Source organism: Sander lucioperca, chromosome 1, assembly GCF_008315115.2.
Source record: "Sander lucioperca isolate FBNREF2018 chromosome 1, SLUC_FBN_1.2, whole genome shotgun sequence".
NCBI classification, from domain to species: domain Eukaryota; kingdom Metazoa; phylum Chordata; class Actinopteri; order Perciformes; family Percidae; genus Sander; species Sander lucioperca.
This window is the reverse complement of record NC_050173.1, coordinates 35,329,571-35,350,023: the sequence shown is the minus strand read 5'-3', so window position 1 is coordinate 35,350,023 and position 20,453 is coordinate 35,329,571. Positions and strand designations below refer to the sequence as shown.

The following is a 20,453-nucleotide window of genomic DNA, read 5'->3' as shown; positions in this document are numbered from 1 at the left end:
CAGTCATCCATCGGCTCAGCTCTGCACTGCTGCCGTCTCAATTGCCTGACATAATATTGCGCACACACAACACTCACTTTCTCTGCCTCTCTCCTTCTCTCACACAAACACACACACACACACACACACACACACACACACACACACACACACACACACACACACACACACACACACACACACACACACACACACACACACACACACACACACACACACACACTGTGTGTCCCCACAGTGTTCCCTGATTAACGAGATGGTTTGTTCTCTTCCTCAAGCCTGGACCAATCAGGCACGAGGACACAAATCTCTCCCCGCTGGTGATGCTGAAGGCCACTGGCCACTATTTATTGGCAATCTCAGGCCTGACTACCCAGACAGAGAGAGCAACACGCTTGTCACAGGAAGACACCGCCACCGTGTCTGCCTCTGTGTGTGTTTTTCATGTGCGCCGGATAAATTCTGCTACGGGAAATAAATATGCCCGCTAGCGTCATGAAATAACAGTTTCAAAGAGCATCACACAAGTACACAAGATATACTGAGGGATCTCTGCATTTATAGATTGTGTGGGTGTGTCAATAGAGCATAGGCATTAAAGCCACAAACCCATCAAAGCTGTGATTAAAGCAGATTAGAACTTCTCCACTAAAAGAATTACAGTATGTCATCTTATATCTCAACAGAATTATTCCTTCTTTTTACCTCTCTAGACACAATTAGCAGGGTTTAGCAAGCTTGGTGTTCTAACAGCTCAGCTAAACATTAGTAATTGCCGTATTTATCTGCGCTCAGAGTAAAAATAACCCACACAAAGAGGTTGTGACAGTGTGGCTGCTTTCACCAACGCAGTATTCCTGTTTTGTTCACTGGAATCTGAAAACAGTTCCTCGTGGCAGATTCTTTTTTTATTCTTTCTGAAAGGCCTCGATGACAGCTTTGTTGGTGAAACATTTAACAGCGTTCCCAGCAGTTAATTTAAGACCAATTTAATTGTTTCTCTTTTTTAATGGCTTGAACATCATATCAACAGCTACATTACAGATAGTCCAGCCTTCCTAAAAAGAGCACCTTTTAAATCTGTGCCGACTTATTAATGGTTCATCTCCAAAGACAACAAGCAGCATACATAGGATACAGAGACACTACAGGATATATTCAAAACTCACCACAGAAATTCCAGGTATATGCACTGTACGTATTTATATATATATTTATATATCTATATATATTTATCGCACATAAAATTAATAAACAGCTATGTAATGAAATATGACCTGCAAATGGAGTTATGAGAAAGTCAACATCTACTACGCTCTCGTGATATTGTTGCCATTCAAGAATTCAAATGGAGAGAGACAAAGTGTGAGGAAACGGGGAAGAACAGGAGCCAGAACTGACTTACTGCCCTATTACTATGCAAAGAATGAAACACATACAGTATGTATGTGTTTCATTCTTTGCATAGTCAGACATGCTGTGATCTCAAACCTGGCTCAAAGTCATTACAGCAGGGAGGCCAGAGGGGATTCAGGGTCAGGAGTGAGAAAATGATAGTGTAATTTAAAATTATAATCCTTAATCCTAATTTTCATGAAATCAGACCCAGTTTTTGACACTATTTATAGTTGCCATTTTTTCAGCGATAGCCATTTAATGTATTTACACTCCGCAATTACCTTATCAACAAAGAAGAGCAACTCCTTTGTTTTTGTCTTTTAATTTCCCGTCTACACCGGAGGTGAGGATGTGTCACATTGTGGAGATTGACATCTGCTGCTAATAGTAACCTTGGACCTACATTTTACCAAATATATGACCAGTTTTACATTGTAACATACAGCATTAAGGACTGCCAGAGCTGGGAGAAAATGAGACCATTCCCACACTGAATTAAAACTGCCTTCACCCGCATAAGGGATTAACAGGAAACGATGCATGTAATGCATTTTTTGAGTTATTAAACTATATGTACAGTTGATTTTTATACTAACTTTTGATCCTGGTTGTGATCTATGTGCTTACCTCCAGAGCTTTACTTTCTCACCTTGCTGCAGTGATGCAGAGGGTGCATCAGCACACTGTTCAATGTAGTTACAGGTGACAACAGAGCACACTTCTGACCACACCCAACCCCACCCAGCAGTAATGTAAACCTTTACCAGAGTGGGCAGTAAAACACTGCTTTTCAGCCTGGTGTTAAGTTGCTCTTTAAGGAGTGAGGAAGTGGAGAAGGAGGAAGAGAAGCGAGGAAGGAGGTAAAAGAAAATGAAAGAGAAGGGATGGATGGTTCAATGATGATGGGTGGTGGACTTGCTGTTGTTTTTAGAAACAAGTTTACATGCCAGCTGGTAAGCACTGAAACTTATTCGTCTTTTGAATTGCAAGGGTGCAGAGTTGGGTGGCTTAATCCTATTTATTGTATTTTAATTTACTGACAACCAGGCCCAATAGGCTCTGGATGGCAAACACTTTTCTGCAGTTAAATGCAGACAAAACTGAAGTTCACATTTTTGCCCCTGATAACCTTTAGTCAGCGATCAGGTAGAACCTGGGTGCCTCATCCTCTTCTTCTCGATCTATTCTGCGTAATCTTGGTGGGATTTTTGACCAATCCCTGAGTTTTGATGCTCATAATAGGACACCGACTCGATCATGTTTCTTCCACCTAAGAAACATAGCAAAACTCAATTCAAGTCACTCAACTCAACTCAAAAATCAAGTTTGGATTACTGTAAATCGCTTTCTACCTGCCTTAATCAATCTTCCCTACACCGTTTACAAACTGTTCAAAATACTGCTGCTAGGCTTTTAACACGTTCCAACAGATGGTCACATATTACACCTATTTTAATCTCTCTGCACTGGCTTCCTGTTAATTTTAGAATTCATTTTTAGAAATGTGGTGCTTACTTATAGGGCCCTACGTGGCCAGGCTCCACAGTACATCATGGACCTTTTGCACCCCTACACCAACTGCCGAGCTCTCAGGTCCTCCGCTCAGTGTTTTTAAAGTGTACCTCGGACAAGACTCGGGGAGACCGTGCCTTTCAGTCGGTAGCTGACAAAGCTGTGAAATAGTCTCCCAATAACCTTAAGGTAGTTGGACTCTGTGAAGTCTTTTAAAAAGCAGCAAAAAACCCATATGTTCAGAGAGGCATTTAGGTAGCATGTGTTTTAAACGTGTGATATGTCTGTTCTCTTTGTATGTTTTATCTGGCGTTTTATTTGTTCTCCTTTGTGAAGCCCTTTGTGACTGGTCTCTGTGAAAGGTGCTACATATATAAACTTTGCTTGCTTGCTTCAATGAAGTAGGGGATGACAGGAAAAAAAAAGATGAGGAATAGAGGTCAATAGAAGAAAGCAAAAGGAGGGGTTAGCTTCTGTGCATGAGTAGGGTAACACACACACACACACACACACACACACACACACACACACACACACACACACACACACACACACGGACACACACACACACACACGGACACAAGCCAGAACACTGGGGTTGGTCAGCTTGATTGGGAATCTTTTCAGAAATCTCCCAGAGTTCTGAGCGATGGTAGGAAGTCTGGAGAAAGAAAAGGATCACAGGGGGAACGTGGGTAATATGCCAGACAAGTGAACTAACTTTTCTCCGACGTCAGCACATCTGCTGTGGAGGATGATCCATCTCCTTTGCATTGCTACAGGATGACACATTTGGCAGAGTTGGCACATAAGCCGCTCTATGACAACACACACACAGAAGAGCATGGCAGCGAAGACATGCCAGCGTGCTCTCTTTAATTGTCTCAGCGTGATTGTGACCACAGCTGCAGAGGACACATTGCATAAAACAGTCACTTTCAACTGACTGTGTAAACCAGTGGCTCAATTTATATCTATTACACGCTCGTCAGACGCAGTGGAACAAACTGAATATTGTAAAACTGACGACCCCTCCTGTCTGGCTGTCCCAGTAGAGTAAAACTAACACTTCAAATCGACCCTGATCTGATTTATGTAGCTTCTGATGTGGTTATTACGAGATTATCAGCATCACATGACCAAAACCTACATTATCAAACGTTCTGTGTAATGTAATGCCAGACAGATCACACTTTATCAGCATAACAAGGAAATTGAACATATCTTAAAACTGTTCACTGTCAATGTATTTTAAAGCTACTCCTGGCAACTAAAGCATAACTAATATGCCTGACTGAAATTTTCTTTTCTTACTGCATTTGAAACTGGTTGAGCACTCGGCCTCTGCGTTCTTTTTATGATTAAAGTTTTCATGGTTATGTTTCAGAAACTCAAAACACAAAAGCTAGGGGGAAATATTGTTGTCAAAACACACAGGACACGTTGATTTGTTAAATTAAATTACACTTTCCTTAACTATAACCAAGTATTTTTGGACGCAGTTCCTAAACCCCAGTCTTCTATCAAAGTCATGGCCGGCACCAGGATTCTTTCTGTCCCGATGCTAATGGGGACCTTGACCAATACATGGGGTGCTAAGAAAACGATTTTCCTGACTTCAGACTTACAATACTTTATAAGGAAGTTCTAGTTTTTACAATAAAAGCAGATACACAGCACATTCAATATATAATGTAACATGGTGGAAGCTATAGCATGGGGCAATAAGAACCCATTACATTTTGGAGCTGATCCAAATAACGGAGCGAATAATTCACTAATTATTTTTCACTTTCGTTAACATTGTGAGATAGTGCATTTGTGCTGCATTCATGTGGTGTATGAATAATCTGTAAAATGAGTACCCTACTGAAAATCACACTGCACACTGCATTCACATTGTGAGATATTAATAGGTCTGCACTATCCAAGTGCCCTCGTAGTTTTGTTATATATCTTTGAAAGAGACAGAGTTATTCCATTTAAATGTATACAATCATAAACACTTAAAATAGAAAAAAAAACAGACATTCATACTGCCCCACACAAACATTTGTAATCTTACTGTACATATTTCTCCAAATTCAAATCAAATCTGACAATGATGTAATATTTAATTTTGCAGTAATAATGATACAGATAATTTTCTATAATAGTATACAGATTGTAAATGAAATTGCTATGCATTCTATTAATTTCAATTAATTATAGTACCCAATTGTGGATAAAAGGTCATATTATGCCCTACATGGTCTTTCAACCACCTGAGAGTAACTAAATTATGTTTCCGCAGCCACAATATACAGGGTTTGAACAGAGCCTGCGAGATGAAGAAAACACAATTAAAAAGTATCATTAGATTATTGTAGCTTTGAAAAATGAAGACTAATAACCCAGTCTGCAGTTTGCCTCATACCATCACAGTATTACTGTAATTGCTCCAAACAAGCACACACCATTAAAAGGTCAGTGATCGACCGTGAACAGACAACCACTCAGGTTCATTGGGTGCAGTAAACAGAATGACAAATGTATATTTCCAGCTCCTGCTAAGCTCTAAGCGGGCCTTGTTTTCTCCTCCCTCTCTCTATCCTCTGATCTCTCCAGCCATTCTCCACTTTTATTTGAGCTAAATCTGAACACATCAGACTAATGCTACAAGACATATCAGCCAGCTCAGTGGGAGCAAAGAACTGACAACATAGGAAGATGAAGATGATTGAAAATTCTCATTCCCTCCCCCTGCTCGCTTATGTGTACAGTAGAGAGATCCAACAGTTGTTCATCAAATTTAAAATAAAATAAACATCTATAACCTGTCCTACCGATTTTTAACATACCTTCTTAGCCATAAACTATTCTCTGCTTGATGCTCATGGCTAGCATTATAGCCATCATTGAATGAAGAAGCACAGAGCTATTTTATTCAATTAACCTTCCCTAGGGTGTGCAGCGGCAAATGAACTGCAGCCTAACAAACTCCCACCACAACACATCACTCTGCTAATCAGACAGCAGCCATGAGGCGCATACTCTACTTTGACAATTTCATTCTCATGACATGGATGTCTGAGCACTATTGCCATTGTGTACAGAATAGCAACACATTTTGTGTTTGTTTGTGAATATTAAAAATCATTTGCTGGTGCTTTCAACCACATCACATGATCTTCATCAGCAGATGAGCAGCAGAGTTTTCTTAGTTGTCATGGGGATGCATCTGTTGACATGACAGATGAGTAGCTATTAGGACTTTTAGGAAGCTAGTAAGTGTACTTTGAATTACTACGTCCAAGACAGTCAAGAATTCTAAAAAGTGCTGTGGATGAACAGCTACTGAGCTTGCATGTAAACACACATCAGCTGATGAAGATCATGTGATATGGTTGAAAGCTCCAGAAAAAGCAAGAAAGTGGACCTTGAGTAAGGATTGTTCTGTCATATTGTTGCCACGTTTTTATTGTTTCATGTTTCTGGCTTTGGGCGAATTGTTTATGAAATACACATTTATCACAGCAATATATGTATTATAGAAACACATAGTAAAAGGGAAAAAACACACACTTCAATGATTTTGCACTTGCGGAACATACTGTATTTACTCCTCTCTCAGGTAGATAACTACCGCACACACAGAATGAGGAAACTGCTGTAATAGCGGTGCATGTATTTATGTCTCCAGAGCAATGTAAGCCTCATTGACATGAGAGGCTCCATTAACCTCTGAATCAGCTGCCATCGTATTACATCCCCTTTACAAACACATTGCTACATTAATCTACATGGTGTTTCAATGAGTGGTTACTCATACTGTGTGGAAGCTATAACTTTGGAAAAAAATTTCACATTTTCCCGCTCAAGCGTGCACATCAAGGAAGCTTATTCAGCGATGGCAGTGGCTCCCACACTTCTCTGAGGAGTGCCTGATTTAACACAGCGTGTGTGTGTGTGTGTGTGTGTGTGTGTGTGCATGTGTATAGTGTGTTTGAAGCATTGTGACAGTAGTGGGAGGAAGGAAGTCACACGCCATCTCATCTTCCATGAGCTTCTGTCCCTTAGGTTGGCTGGTTACATAACTGATGCTAACACAGAACACTGGCCACCTCCAGGGAGGTCTGTTGCACGTCATACAGTTCTACCTGCTGCTGTATGTGAGCCCTGCATTTAAGCCTGCATACATGAAGAATAAAGAATACTATTGCACATTCATAGTCCAGCTACTGCATGCACACATACATTGCTCATAGGATCTAAAATACGAATTGCACTACTTTCTTTACTACTGTTGTGTCTTTACATCCACAGCAGTACGTTGCTTATGTTTCGTGTTGGAACTCCTGTCTGCTTCTCCAAACCGGGAACGTGTGGACTGCTATCTACTGTAGGTAATACACTGACTATGAATGGATATGGATAGGTACCTCATACAACCCCCTTACAAAAGATCCAAACTATCCCTTTAAGGAGTTACAGAAACTGTGAAAAACATGACTAAGTCTAGACAGCTGTATGATCTTATTATAATGCCTGAATAGGTTCTCTAATGTCATCACACACATACTGCGAATACACTAACCCTATACTTTACATTACTTTACTCTCCTATAATTTTTCCCTATAACCTTAACCACTTGAAATAAAGAATATTAAAAATGTTGTAGACATGAAAAGATAAAAAAAAATGTCATTGATTCTAATCTGGGCCTTTGCTGAATGAAAATACAGTTCCATTTTTCGTTTTTAAGAATGACAAAAGAGGTTAGAGTTAGGAGTTCAGCACTAATTGTACATCTGCAAATGGACGCAAACTCCTCATGGCAACAGAAAATCTTTCCAAGGAAATTAATTCTGTTTTTTTCTTACAGTATTTTCTGCTTACTGTAGGTTATCATCCTGGGACCTTTTGAGTGGTCCCAACTTTAGATTGGGACCACCGCTTTGCTAATCTACGGTGGCCGACAGGGGCAAACGCACTGCAACTTTATGAAACAAACGCAAATAGACAAAACACAAGCAAATTAAAAATCCATCTTCATAAATTTGACAACACATGCGCAGCATTTAGCAAACGCGCTGCAACTACACATAACACAACCAAATACACAAACGCGCTGAAAATACAGAAACGATGCAAAAAGAAAAGCACGCAACCCCAAAAACAAAAACAAATGCAATAAAAAAAAACCGCTGCATATTACACAACAGAAGTTCTCCAGGCCTCTAGGGGGAGCGCTAAGTGAACAGCTTGATTTTCGACCCCACGGGGGGAGAGAGCGCTCTGCCTTTTACGAGATAACAGACACGTCTCTGCTGATTGCGCATCACCTGTGACCTGAGCCAATAAACTAGAGACACCCCCACCAAACGAGAGAAAACATATCTCAAACATAGACTTAATATTTACAGTCTATGATCTCAAAGCAGTTGCACACCGTTTTACAACAGTGCACACGGCTCTTTTCTTTTTGCATCGTTTCTGTATTTGTTTGTTTGTTTGTGTATTTGGTTGTGTTGTGTGTATTTGCAGCGCGTTTGATAAATGCTGCGCATGTGTCGTCAAGTTAATGAAGATGTTTTCTTAATTTGCTTGTGTTTTGTCTTTTTGCCTGTGTTTCATTAAGTTGCAGTGCGTTTGCCCCTGTCGGCCACCGTACTAATCACAACCTTTGCCCAGAACCGAAGTAATGCGGGATGATCACTGTCACAAATATAGAAATACAAGGACACACACATAGTTATGTAGCAGGATTTCGACACCAAGAGTCTGGTATTGAAAATATGAGCACCACATCAGAGGCAGCAACGCCCAGTGCTAATCTTGTCAAAACACTATGATCACCATAATTATAGTGACTAAGGCTGTAATAACACTAGACCCCTTCATCCCTCCAAGGCTTCCCTTCTCCACCTCATCCTCTTCTCGCTTACTCTCTCTTTGTCTCGCAGACAGACAGAAACCCCCCAACACACACACACACACACACACACACACACACACAGACTGTGCGTGGGTCAGTGCGGCAGTGGTGGCTGCAGACTGGAGCAGAGGTCGGCCGCACCCTGCTATTATCCCAGGAGTCCTACTCTGTTTAAGGCAGCACTGTGGCACAGTGAGTGATGGCTCAATGGAGGGCCTGCTGGGAGCTTACTAGCAGGTGAGGAGTCAGATGAGCCAGAGGGAGAACACACACAGAGGGACGCGGTGTAGGCACACGGACAAATACACACAAGTGCTGTCAGTCAGTCATGAGTGAAACAGGCAAGAAACAAAACCTGTGAACGCACAGGGATGCACACATACACACAGGAATGCATGACTGTTCGCACACACACACACACACACACACACACACACACACACACACACACACACACACACACACACACACACACACACACACACACACACACGGTAGAGTATGGTAAAAAGCCAGTCTCCAGCTCTCCAGGGATAGAGCCAGTGGCCACAGAGAGAGGGAGAGAGGAAGCAGCTGGCTGCTGAAATACTTCCCCTCCTAACACTGTAATTTCCTCCCAGAGGCACACCTGGGCCGGCAGTCATTCCCACATATATACTGTGTGTGTGTGTGTGTGTGTGTGTGTGTGTGTGTGTGTGTGTGTGTGTGTGTGTGTTTGTAGTGCACACATGTGAGAGTATTTGCACCTGTGTATGTGTTTGGTGTGTGTATCTTTCCGCTTGGCTGCATGTGCGCGTGCTTATGCAGGTATGCACTAAAGCACACTGCTGATTTAAAGTGGATCCCTATTGCACAATATAACACCCATATTATTATATGGCATTACACATTATTACATACATAATACACATGTTTCTTATATAATGCAAGCTGTGAAACAGAATGCGGCGCCGCTGCGCTTTTTTTTTTTTTTTTTGATTTTTCTGATTTCACGTCTGCTGACGTGAAATCAGCGGCAGCTGCTGCTACTACAATGTGGCCAGAGCTGATCCACCCGCTGATCTGTGACCAGTACCTTGTTATAATAATTTCCCTATGGTATAGCACTGACTTGTTTTGTATCCATCAAATATAACGATAGTTACGTATTGTAACTCCAGATTCTATGAGTATAGGCGTAGCCCTCTAAGAGCTGTCGCTATTGGGTTAATTCCTTCGTGCAAGATTTCTTTCGCGCCCTTGTGCCCTGCACGGGCCTCTATTACATCCACTGTATATCACAGTTGCGCGACCATAGAACTGCTCCCAACATCGGCATTTTTCTTCAGCCAATGTTGGTGAAGCAGATGGCCTGAATCTTAGAGGGCTACGTCTATACTCATAAAATCTGGAGTTACAATACGTAACTATCATTCAATTTCGTATAGGCTTCGCCCTCTACAAAGTTGATGTAGTCAATGCCACCTGTGACACAAGGTCGCGGACGCTGATAGCGCTCTCGTAGAGTGTGCCCGGATGCCCTGAGGGGGTTCCGCTCCCTCCGTGCTATAGGCTTGGGTGATAGCCTCGCACAGCCCGTGGGACAGCTGATGCTTTGAAGGAGCTGCATCTTGGGAGCGCTCTTTATAGTGAACGAACAGCTGCTGTGTTCGTCTGATGTCTGCCGTGCGTAAAACATATTGAGATAACGCGCATACCGGGTAGAGTCGGTGAGACGCCTCCTTCGCGTCGTTGCTATTAGGCGGGGGAAAAAAAACCTTGAGGGCGAACATCCTCGAGCGAAAGGAGCTAGTTTAAACTTTTGGTGTAAAAGAAGGGTTTGGCTGTAAAGTGACCGCGTTCCCATCCTCCTTAATGGAGAGGCAGGACGATGAAACCGCATAAATCATTCACCCTTTTAGCCGACGTCAAGGCGAGGAGAAGTGCTGTTTTCAGTGACAGCATCCTGAGAGAGGCTTGTGCCAGAGGCTCGAAAGGAGGTTTCCCCAGAGCTCGGAGCACCAGGGCTAAGTCCCATTGGGGTGTGAGAGAGCGCACAATGGATTTCTGTCTAACCCCCTCCAAAAAACGCTTGACCAGGGGGTGCGCAAAAACCGACCTCTCTCCATAGCCCTCGAAGCAAGATGAAATGGCCACCGCGTAGGCTTTGACTGTAGACGGAGCCAAGTCATTATCCACCAATGTTTGAGGATAAGTTAACACAAGGGGCAGAGGGCATGATGTGGGTTCTGCACCTTTCTCCATACACCAGTGCTGGAAAGCGGACCATCACCCTGCGTAACACGCCGTAGTAGAGGGGGCTCTCGCGCCCTGGATAGTGCGCACCACGACAGGGGGCAAGCCTAATCTCTCCAAGCGTTCCCGCTCAGCGGCCAGGCCCATAGCTGCTGGCTTATTACCGGAGGGTGGTATATCGCGCCGTTCAGCTGTGACAGTGCGTCCCCGTGCCACAGCAGTTGCCAAGGGGGCCCCGCCAGTAGTTGAACCAGAGCCGGGAACCAGGATGCGCTTGTGCGCTCCGGTGCCACCAGAATGACCGCCAGGTTCTCCTCCTGGATGCGAGCCAGGAGGCGAGGGATCAGAGGTTGGTGGGAAAAGGCGTGAGGTGAAAAGATCCACTTTCGCGCTCCTGAACCTGCTCCACAGCATCTGAACGATAGTGGGATTCAATTTCCACTCGTTGTGAGAGGAGCCCCCCCCTCGACATTAGGTCTGCCGCCAGGTTCAAAAACCCTGGGGATGTAGACCGCTCTGAGAGACAAAAGGTGTCTGTGGGGGAGGGGAGAAACTGGCCATCTCCCTCCCACCACCTGTGATTCGTTGTGTTACCGCATCCCCTCCACTACCTACAGCTCGTGGCTGCCCCAGCCTTAGCGGGGAACAGCCAAAGCTTAGCAGTCATGCTAGCAAAGTGGTATTGTTCAGCGCCGCGGTCACCTAGGCGGTACACAGGTACACGCGGTCAGTGAAGCGAGCATGGACCTGGTTTCGGGGAGATGGTGGTGTGGGCTTCAGTCGGTCGAAAAAAGGGGGCCTTCGGAAGTGGGATGGAGGCCAAGCTTTGCCGCCATGGTGGGACTGCCGTCCATCTTCCGGGAGAGGGGAATGCTACTCGGCATTCACACAGGTCGAGAATAAAAACCTAGTGGTGGGCCGGGAGCCCGCCTGCTGCGGAGGAGAGAAAAAAAGAAAGCCGCAGTGTGCTGCTCCCCTCCTGGAACGGAGACAGTCGCCGTGGCGGGGACTCCGTAATCCTCCGTCGTTACGAGTTCCAGTCCTCCCAATGGGAGGAGGGATAGCCGGCAAGGGAACCGTCCTTGGGGGATTGAGTCAGCGGACTTGTGCACGCCAAAGAGGTCCCATCCCCGGCTGTCTGGGTGTCGCCACTGGTGGTATCCTTACCTTACCCGACTGTCCGCTCGGCTGCCATCGTCTGCCGCTTCAGTTCCTCCAGCGGTAAGCAGCCGCAGAACTGCCAGCGGCCGGCGGGATGCTAGCCCGGCGAATGGGGTTGAGGCCCACCTTGCAGCTCGGGTGGAAGGCCGGTGGCAGGATATAGCCGGTCCGAGGTCGGTACACAGAGGACACCACTGTTCTTCGAAGTGTTCAAACTGCTTGTCGCTAGAGAAAAACAGGGAGCAGTTCTATGGTCGCGCAACTGTGATATACAGCACAAGGGAGTGAAAGAAATCTTCACGACTGCGCATGCGCGAAGGGATTAACCCAATAGCGACAGCTCTTAGAGGGCGAAGACTATATGAAATAGAACTGGCTATAAGGTTTATGTAGGGAAAGCAAACATATTTTGTTAAAAGAAATGGACTTCAATGAACCTTTCTCCTACTGGATCCTGTGTAAGTCCTATTTGAATGCTTTCCAATTAATACCTTCTATTCCTGAAAAGGCTATACTTAGGTTTTTCAACATGAGTCACTGTACTGTACTGCAAAGTGTGTGCTAGGACCCCCTGTTACATACTGAAGAGAGTGCAGGTCATATATACGAGTTGTGTGTGTGTGTGTGTGTGTGTGTGTGTGTGTGCGCTTACATCTCTAAGTGCTTAGTCACAAGTCAACTCTTAAAACCCCTGCACCATATGACTATCCTTGTGTCACACCAGCAGAGACAGAGAAGGTTCTCGAGGGAGCCGCCTTCACTTTCAGGATGCGTGAGGCAGACATTAAGCTACAGGGACCAGCACCACTGGCCTCTGTCTGACCCTCTTCAATTTCCTCTCAGCTCAGGCCCAAGCTGACGCATCATTGTATCGCTGCTGTGCGACGTGGCATTCACCACCAACACAACAACAGTGACCTAACTCAGCTCACATCAGCCTAGAATGGTAAAGCGCAAAACAGCTCAATACATAAAAGAATAGCACAGAACAGCAGTGCCTAAGGGGTAAAACAAATGCTGGCTTTGTGCAGATGCATGGGGTCCTGTGTAGCTGCCTCAGTCCTCCACCCAGTGTCAGTCCACCAGCTGAATGCCCCAGACGCTGCAGGGAGCCTTTCGGCTTTGAGAACAACACAGATCTCTGAAATGTCAATGAAAACAAGTCAGCTGCAAAGAACTACATTTTGTAACACAATTCTATAACCTACTGTGTATACGTGCTGAATGATAGTGTATGCTACCAAAATAACGGTTACACTTTACTTGAAGGTATCTAAATAAGAGTGACATGACACTGTCATGAACGTGTCATAAAAATTATAAACAAGTCATAAACGTTTATGACATAATGCTTCTTTTAGTAAGTGTCAATCGGTTTTTGTCATGACAAGTTATGGTTAGGGTTAGAGTTAGAGTTAGGGTTAGGGTTCATGTGTCATGTCACTCTTATGTAGATACCTACGATAAATAAAGTGTTACCAATATAACATACAACATTCATGTAGAAACCATTGTGACTTTTATGTATAATATTTATGTGGGACTTTAGTCCAGGTAGCAGACTGGGTGAGGGGGATTACGAGAAAAAGCCCTCTGGTAGTCCATCTGTTTAGGCATGTCTCAGTACCCTGGACACAACATCGCACTGGCACGCATACACATGTTTGTATACACACAACTGAAGCAACATACCCACACGGGCAGTCCAGTCCTACTAGACAAAATACCAAACCCCATCCTTACTGTCCAGTCTCTGAAACAAAACATGTCTGCAGACACCAAGACAAGAGTTTTTTTTGTTGCAAAAAAAACAAGTAAAGATAAAACACAACAGAAAACTAGAATTAACAGTAAACAGTAAAGTTGCAGTTTACATCAATGTCTTACCAGACTCATAATATTTTTGTGAAACAAAAAATGTCATCACTTCATTTTATCCCATTAGACATTTGTGTGAACCATTGGCATAATTACAGTAGGAATTCTTGAGCTATGGCCAAAAACGCATTTTGGGAGGCCACAGTGACCTTGACCTTTGACCTCTAAAATCGAATAAGTTGATCGTTTATTAAAAGTGGACGTTTGTGCCAAATTTGAAGAAATTCCCTCCGGGGGTTACTGAGATATCACGTTCAAAAGAATGGGACGGACGGACTGACAGACAACCTGAAAAAATGCCTCAAGCCACAGCTATCGCCGGCGTTGAGGGATAAAAAGGGAAGAAAAGGAACTAAAATTAGCAAAACAGAAAGACATTGATCAAAACCACAGATGAAAGAAGGAGATAAAATGAAAATGTAAGGGGTGAAAAAAAGACAGATTGAAAGATGGAGCTCTGTCCGCACAGCAAAAAAAAAAAAATGAATGGCATTCCTTCGTTTTCTATTGCCGCAGCGATTAATTGATGAATGTGCCACATTAATAATAAAGCTTGCTCTGTCCACTTAGGACATTGATTCACACCTCCTCAGCTTATGGTGTAAGAAACCGATCAATCTTGCTCCTTCTTCATCTCTCTCTTTCTCTCCTTCTTGAGCTCCTCTATTACCTTGCTAAATATAACTTCCTTCCCTCTGTCTTTAGCCAGGAAATGAGTCCAACATTCAATAACTGGCTGTGAATTAAGTATGCTTGGCGAAGGAGATCTCCAGAAATGATTGATTGATTATTAATGAATTCATTAATGTCCCTGATTGATCTACAGGGGGGGTGATTGTCTGAGAAAGAGAATATGAGGGAAGTTGTTTTTAACTGGGAAAGAAGTGTAAAGGCAGCAGGATCTATAATGTGCTTTCTATGTGTCCATGTGGCTGTGATATTACAGTGATGTGATGTGACAACTGGAAGGTAAACCTGTGTTTACATAATGTTGTGGTCTAGAATAGCTAAGACAAAGATAAAAAGGAAAAAAGAGAAGAGAAACAAAGAGAGAGATCCACATCAAATGCTACTGGGAGCAGCACATGCCCGCTTGTCTGTCTGCTTGGCCTTGAAAATCCTAGCACTCAAAGCCAGACGACCACAGAACTCATGCCCACGCCATCACACACACACACACACACACACACACACACTGGCCTGTTCTATCCTACGCTATTGATCTGCACCCCACTCTTCATTAGAGAGACCGATTCAAAGGCAACAAGGAGCAGTGAGACGTGTTGTGCGTGTGTGTTTGCGTGTCTGTGTGTATGCAGCATGTATGTGTGTTCAGAAGTGTAAATGTATGATCAAGGGAGTTGTGTAAGCTGCGTGTGGTTACATCCTGTATGTGTGTGTGACTTTCTGTATAGTTTTTTTTGTCGGTGTGTGCATGCTCGCTCTAGTGTGTGTGTGTGTGTGTGTGTGTATGTGGATGTACTGCCAGGTATCAGTAACAGTGGGTGCATATCTGTGTTACTCTAATGCAGTCTGTCCTCAGTGGGTGTTCCTATGGAAACTCTCTTTCTCGGTATATTATTAGACATTCTTGAGTCAACTGCTCAGAATAGGAAGACACAGATCTTATCTATTGCGATACACTCGTTATAAAGTGCTTCGTCTCGCTCCTGTACAACATGTGAGACTTGATTCTATGAGAATATCTTTTGCTTTGTGATTAGTTGAGATGCAGACTCTAGCACAAGTCGGGGTCACAATTGATTGACTTGTAGGCATCAGATCAATCACAGTGATTGGGCAGTCACTTCTACTGACACAAGCCTGAGGCAGGTTATCATATATTTTCCAACAAGCCAAGTTGTTAAACCCCTCACTGTACAGCTGACATGACTTAGCCTATTTTCTGGGAATTTTACTAATCTTTTTTTTTCCATAAAAAAAAACAAAAAAACAGCCTTATTATTATTTATCAAAAAGTAAAGCAACAAAATATCCAATATTATGCCTGAAGTCTTATAGTAGATACTAAATACACTGTAGGCTCCACATTTCCTGGTGTGAGCCAATATATAGATACTGTTTATGTAGTGTTATGTAGTGTTCACTCTGCTATATTGATTGCATTTTGAGAGTTTGAGAGTAGTTAAGTGTCTTAGTTATTATGTTTAGAGAATCGTACTATATGTGTTGATAATATGATATGAGCCATATTGTGCTTGCATATTAAATGCGCCACCCAGGCTAATACAAGGTTGAAACAAGTGTTTCTATGCTGTTTTTTTACATGTACATCTTACTGTAGAGAGTTACTGAAATAGAGCAGCATTAGAAACATTAGACTGAGAACTGTTATAAAATTATAAATATACTTCCAAATTGAGCGAAACTTCCATGTTTTGTGTTCAGTAAAAACTGATTTAAGTGCAATTCCTCTCGTATCAACACTTTTACCTTGAAGCAAGTTGAACAACCTCACTTTACTGCATTTAGGTCAGATGTTGTTTTTCTCATTTTATTGTAAAGAAATAACATTTTAAGATAAATACAAGATAAAATTGATGAATATCTGAATTTTTATGATGGAAATATAATTGTGCTCGCATTATAATGTTCAATCCTTGAGTATTAAAGCCTATTTGAATACATATTTGTCTTCCTTACCTCTTATCCTAGAGTTGACATGCTGAGTCAAACTGTAAGTATGATGCTCCCTCTAAAACAATAGCCCTACTTGTTGTTTCACTTAATTTATTAAATCTGTAGAGTGGAAAATGGAGGCAGACACAATGAGAAACCACAGACTTGAGTGCCAGCTGTTAATTGTTGAGGCAGCCAAGGCAGCATATAATTCTATAAAAGATACAGAGGGTGCTACCTTACCATTCAAACGCGTGCGTCTCCATATGTCGCTCATTTCTCACTGGGAAATTAGTGCAGTGAAAGGAGGACGCGTTTAAGTGTGTGTAGGTGTAATCTTTTTGACGGCAGGGTAAACTCAAGCTGTGACTCGCTGTCTTTGCATACAATAGCTTGATATGATTATATAAGCAGGCGTGTGTGTGTGTGTGTGTGTGTGTGTGTGTGTGTGTACGTAACGAATGGTTTAAGATACTAGTTTATTTCAGTATAGTCTGTGTAGTGTTTGAGGATGTACTGCAACAAAAAAATCTGAGCAAATCATAACGTAGGTTTTAAATTTTGGTTGAATGATGAGGGACTGAGCTTGCAGTCAGTGTCATTATATCATTCCAGTAAAAATGGAGAAGACGGAGTTAAATAGAGCGCAGAGCTGAAGTGTGCAGTATTCAGTGAAAAGTGTGTAAAGTAGAAGGATGGCACAGTTGGAGCCACAGACTGACCTCTGGAGTGGTAGTCTGCCGCCATGCTGCTGATGGGCGCTTTCTTTACGGCTGAGGAGCGATAGACAACGTGTGTCCTTCCTCCTCCCTCCTCCTCTTCTTCTTCTATCACTCCGTCGCCCCGCTCCACCGGCTCGATAAAAAACTCCTCTTGCTCCATCCTGATCATACCAGCCTGAAAGAGAGTGTGGAAAATTAATTGGTGACATGAATACTCGTAGGTGAACTCTGACATCATGTTAATGCGTGTCAGTCCCTCATATAACAGCGAGTTTCTGCTCCTCCCTTTTTTGCCTCTCACTCTAAATAATAATAATAATAATAATGCATTTTATTTATATACTGCTTTTTTAAACACTCAGACACTTTACAAAGTTCTTAACAGGAAGTACACATACTGTACTATGACAATTCACTCACTACAATACACACATTGTGTGTATTCTCCATCCATCCCTCCCCACCTCTCTTGCCCTGACAGTCAGGAGATCGAAATAGCCCTTTTCTCTTTACCCCACTGCTGTGTTAGAGGCATGCTGGGAGAAAAGAGAAGAGGATGGGACAGCAGTGATCCCTCCTGGGGACCTGCAGAGGTCCAGAGTGACACCTGGCTTCTAAAATGGCCAACACAACCGCAGGAGATGAGACTGTCCCACTCCCATCCTGGACTAACACATTCTGTCAGGTAATTCCCCACGTCCACCTTACACACACATACTCACACAAACACACATGAGACGTGCACAAAGGCAAACTCACATGGACAGAGTGAGGCGGGGAAGTAAGGGAAGAGACTGTGAAAGAGATGGAGAGAAGTTAAGAAGCGTGCATACAGAACACACAAGTTGCGTGCACATAAACAGGGAGAACAGGCACTGGGAAAATTGCCCGTCACTCTCTCTTATTCCATCTGTCTGTTTAAGACAACTGGTAATTACCAAGGCAACGCACTGCTGTAGAGGAAAGCCATGGGGGAGAACACACAGAGAGGATGGAGAGGCTTTGGAGAGGAAGAGCGCAAAAGAAAGAGAGCGATAAATGAAGAAGAGAGACATTGATGCGATCAGCGCTTGTCTGCTTCTCCTTCCCCTCAGACAGGAGAAGGAAGGGATGATGAGCGAGTTGAAGAGAGGAAAGTGAGCTGATGGTAAAAAATACAGTGTACATGACAGAGGAATATGTGATGAAAAGCTGTGTGGACTGTACTGCACAGAGTTTTACTGAAAGACACAGAAATGCCACCCTGGGGCACAATGACCGGCTACAAATGGCGGATTATATTAGCCTATTTGTAAGAGTATAAAGTATGTATAAATATCACATTTAAAACCTGAACAAATATGAATTTTATAGTGACAGACATGTACTGTACATAATGAAGGATGATAGATGGAAACATTTCTAGAGTGCAATATTCATTGTAAAAAAAGAAAATTATATTATCTAAGTTAAAGACGAAGTTGGTAAGAGGTTTTTGAGAAGACACTTAGCACTCTTTGCCAAAAACCCTTTAACTTTTTGCACTGAAATTTCATGTTATGTTTCTTTACTTACTCAGTTTCTCAATTTGTTGTATTCTATTACTGCTACTACCTCCATCTACCATAAACTCACCTATTGTCTGCATGTCCTGGAAAACCTTTTCCAGGGTTAGGGAAGTTTTTCCTATTTTTCTCCTGTTGAAAGTGATTTTTGTTTTTTATTTGTGTGTGTGTGTGTGTGTGTGTGTGTGTGTGTGTGTGTGTGTGTGTGTGTGTGTGTGTGTGTGTGTGTGTGTGTGTGTTTCTTCTTCTTTCTAACTGCTGCCTATGTGTTGTCAAAGTGGGGAAGATGTTTTATTATTTGCTTGTCTATTTCCATGTGTTTTCTTTAGGTTGCACTCAGTTGAGCTGTCTAGGCCACCTATAAATAAAATTATTTTGACTTCACATAAATAGAATAGAGAAAACAATATGCATTATGCCTTTGACTATCACTGTGTGAGGTGCAGTGATGAAAGAAGTATTTTCACTGGACTTATCTGTATCTATGTAAGTCTCTGTATTATCTATAGTACAGTATGTACATGGAGCCTGAACATAACAAATATGAGGTTTTAACTTATGAGAGCACCTAGACTCTAAAGATCTATTATTTTCCTGTAGCATACTTACTACCTATTGAATCCTTTGAGCTCTAAAGGAAATGGAGTATAAGAACTCGTGTGCTCCTTGAATTCCTCAGAGAGGCTGATTTGAAAGGAAATGGATATTAACAAAAGTGGTCCCTCAGAAATAAAGAGGTGCTCTTTTTCTTGCCTCTCTCTCCCTCTATCTCTCTCTCCCTGTCAGTCTGAAGCTTGGTCCCGGAAGGATGTCGACAAGCCACTGACCTGCCCTCTCACTCACTTCCCTCCCTCCCCTTTTCCCTCTCTCCCTCCACCTCTCTCTCTCTTCTCATCCCTCCATTTCCCCGAGCCGTGGCGCGGCATTCCGATCGGAGCTGATGGATCTGCGATGGTGCATGCATTCCCACTCCAGAATACCAAGCAGTGGAGAGAGGAGAGCTGTGTCAAAGAAAAAAGATGATATGTGGGACTGGGAGACATGGCTGGATCGATCTGAGCCGGCATAGTGGGGGCGGAGGGTTAGAGAGAGGGGAAGGTGTGAGAGAGCCAAAGAACTGGACACGTACTTTGAAAAGCCAAAGTGTATAAAGCATCAAAGCGTCTGCACACATTTCCATAGTGAGAAGCATTGTCTTTATCTCCTCTAAAGCAGGGGTAGCCAAGTCCTAGTCCAGGGGATTACAGGGAGGCTTGTCCAAACACTGCGTCCAGAACAACTGAGAGAATTCAGATTCATCTGCAGTACGCCAGCAGCCTTAATGTGGCAATACCATTTGGGTTATTCAAAGACAGGGTTAAGGGCCACATGGAGATAGGCTACATGTAAAAATCAACATGACAAAATGATATGTTTCTGAATATTTTAGTAGTTGAACACCATCT

At 43.0% G+C, this 20,453-nt stretch overlaps 1 protein-coding gene across 3 annotated transcripts in view; it reads right to left on the bottom strand.

Moving 5' to 3' along the window:
• LOC116064304 (A disintegrin and metalloproteinase with thrombospondin motifs 2-like) overlaps window positions 1–20,453 on the bottom strand; it is a 122,441-nt gene that overhangs the window by 45,535 nt on the left and 56,453 nt on the right. For all 3 annotated transcript variants that reach the window (XM_031319411.2, XM_031319412.2, XM_036007277.1), the window contains one exon: window positions 17,465–17,639. In XM_031319411.2, coding sequence (XP_031175271.2) covers window positions 17,465–17,639 — 175 coding nt within the window. The remainder of the gene's footprint in view (window positions 1–17,464; window positions 17,640–20,453) is intronic.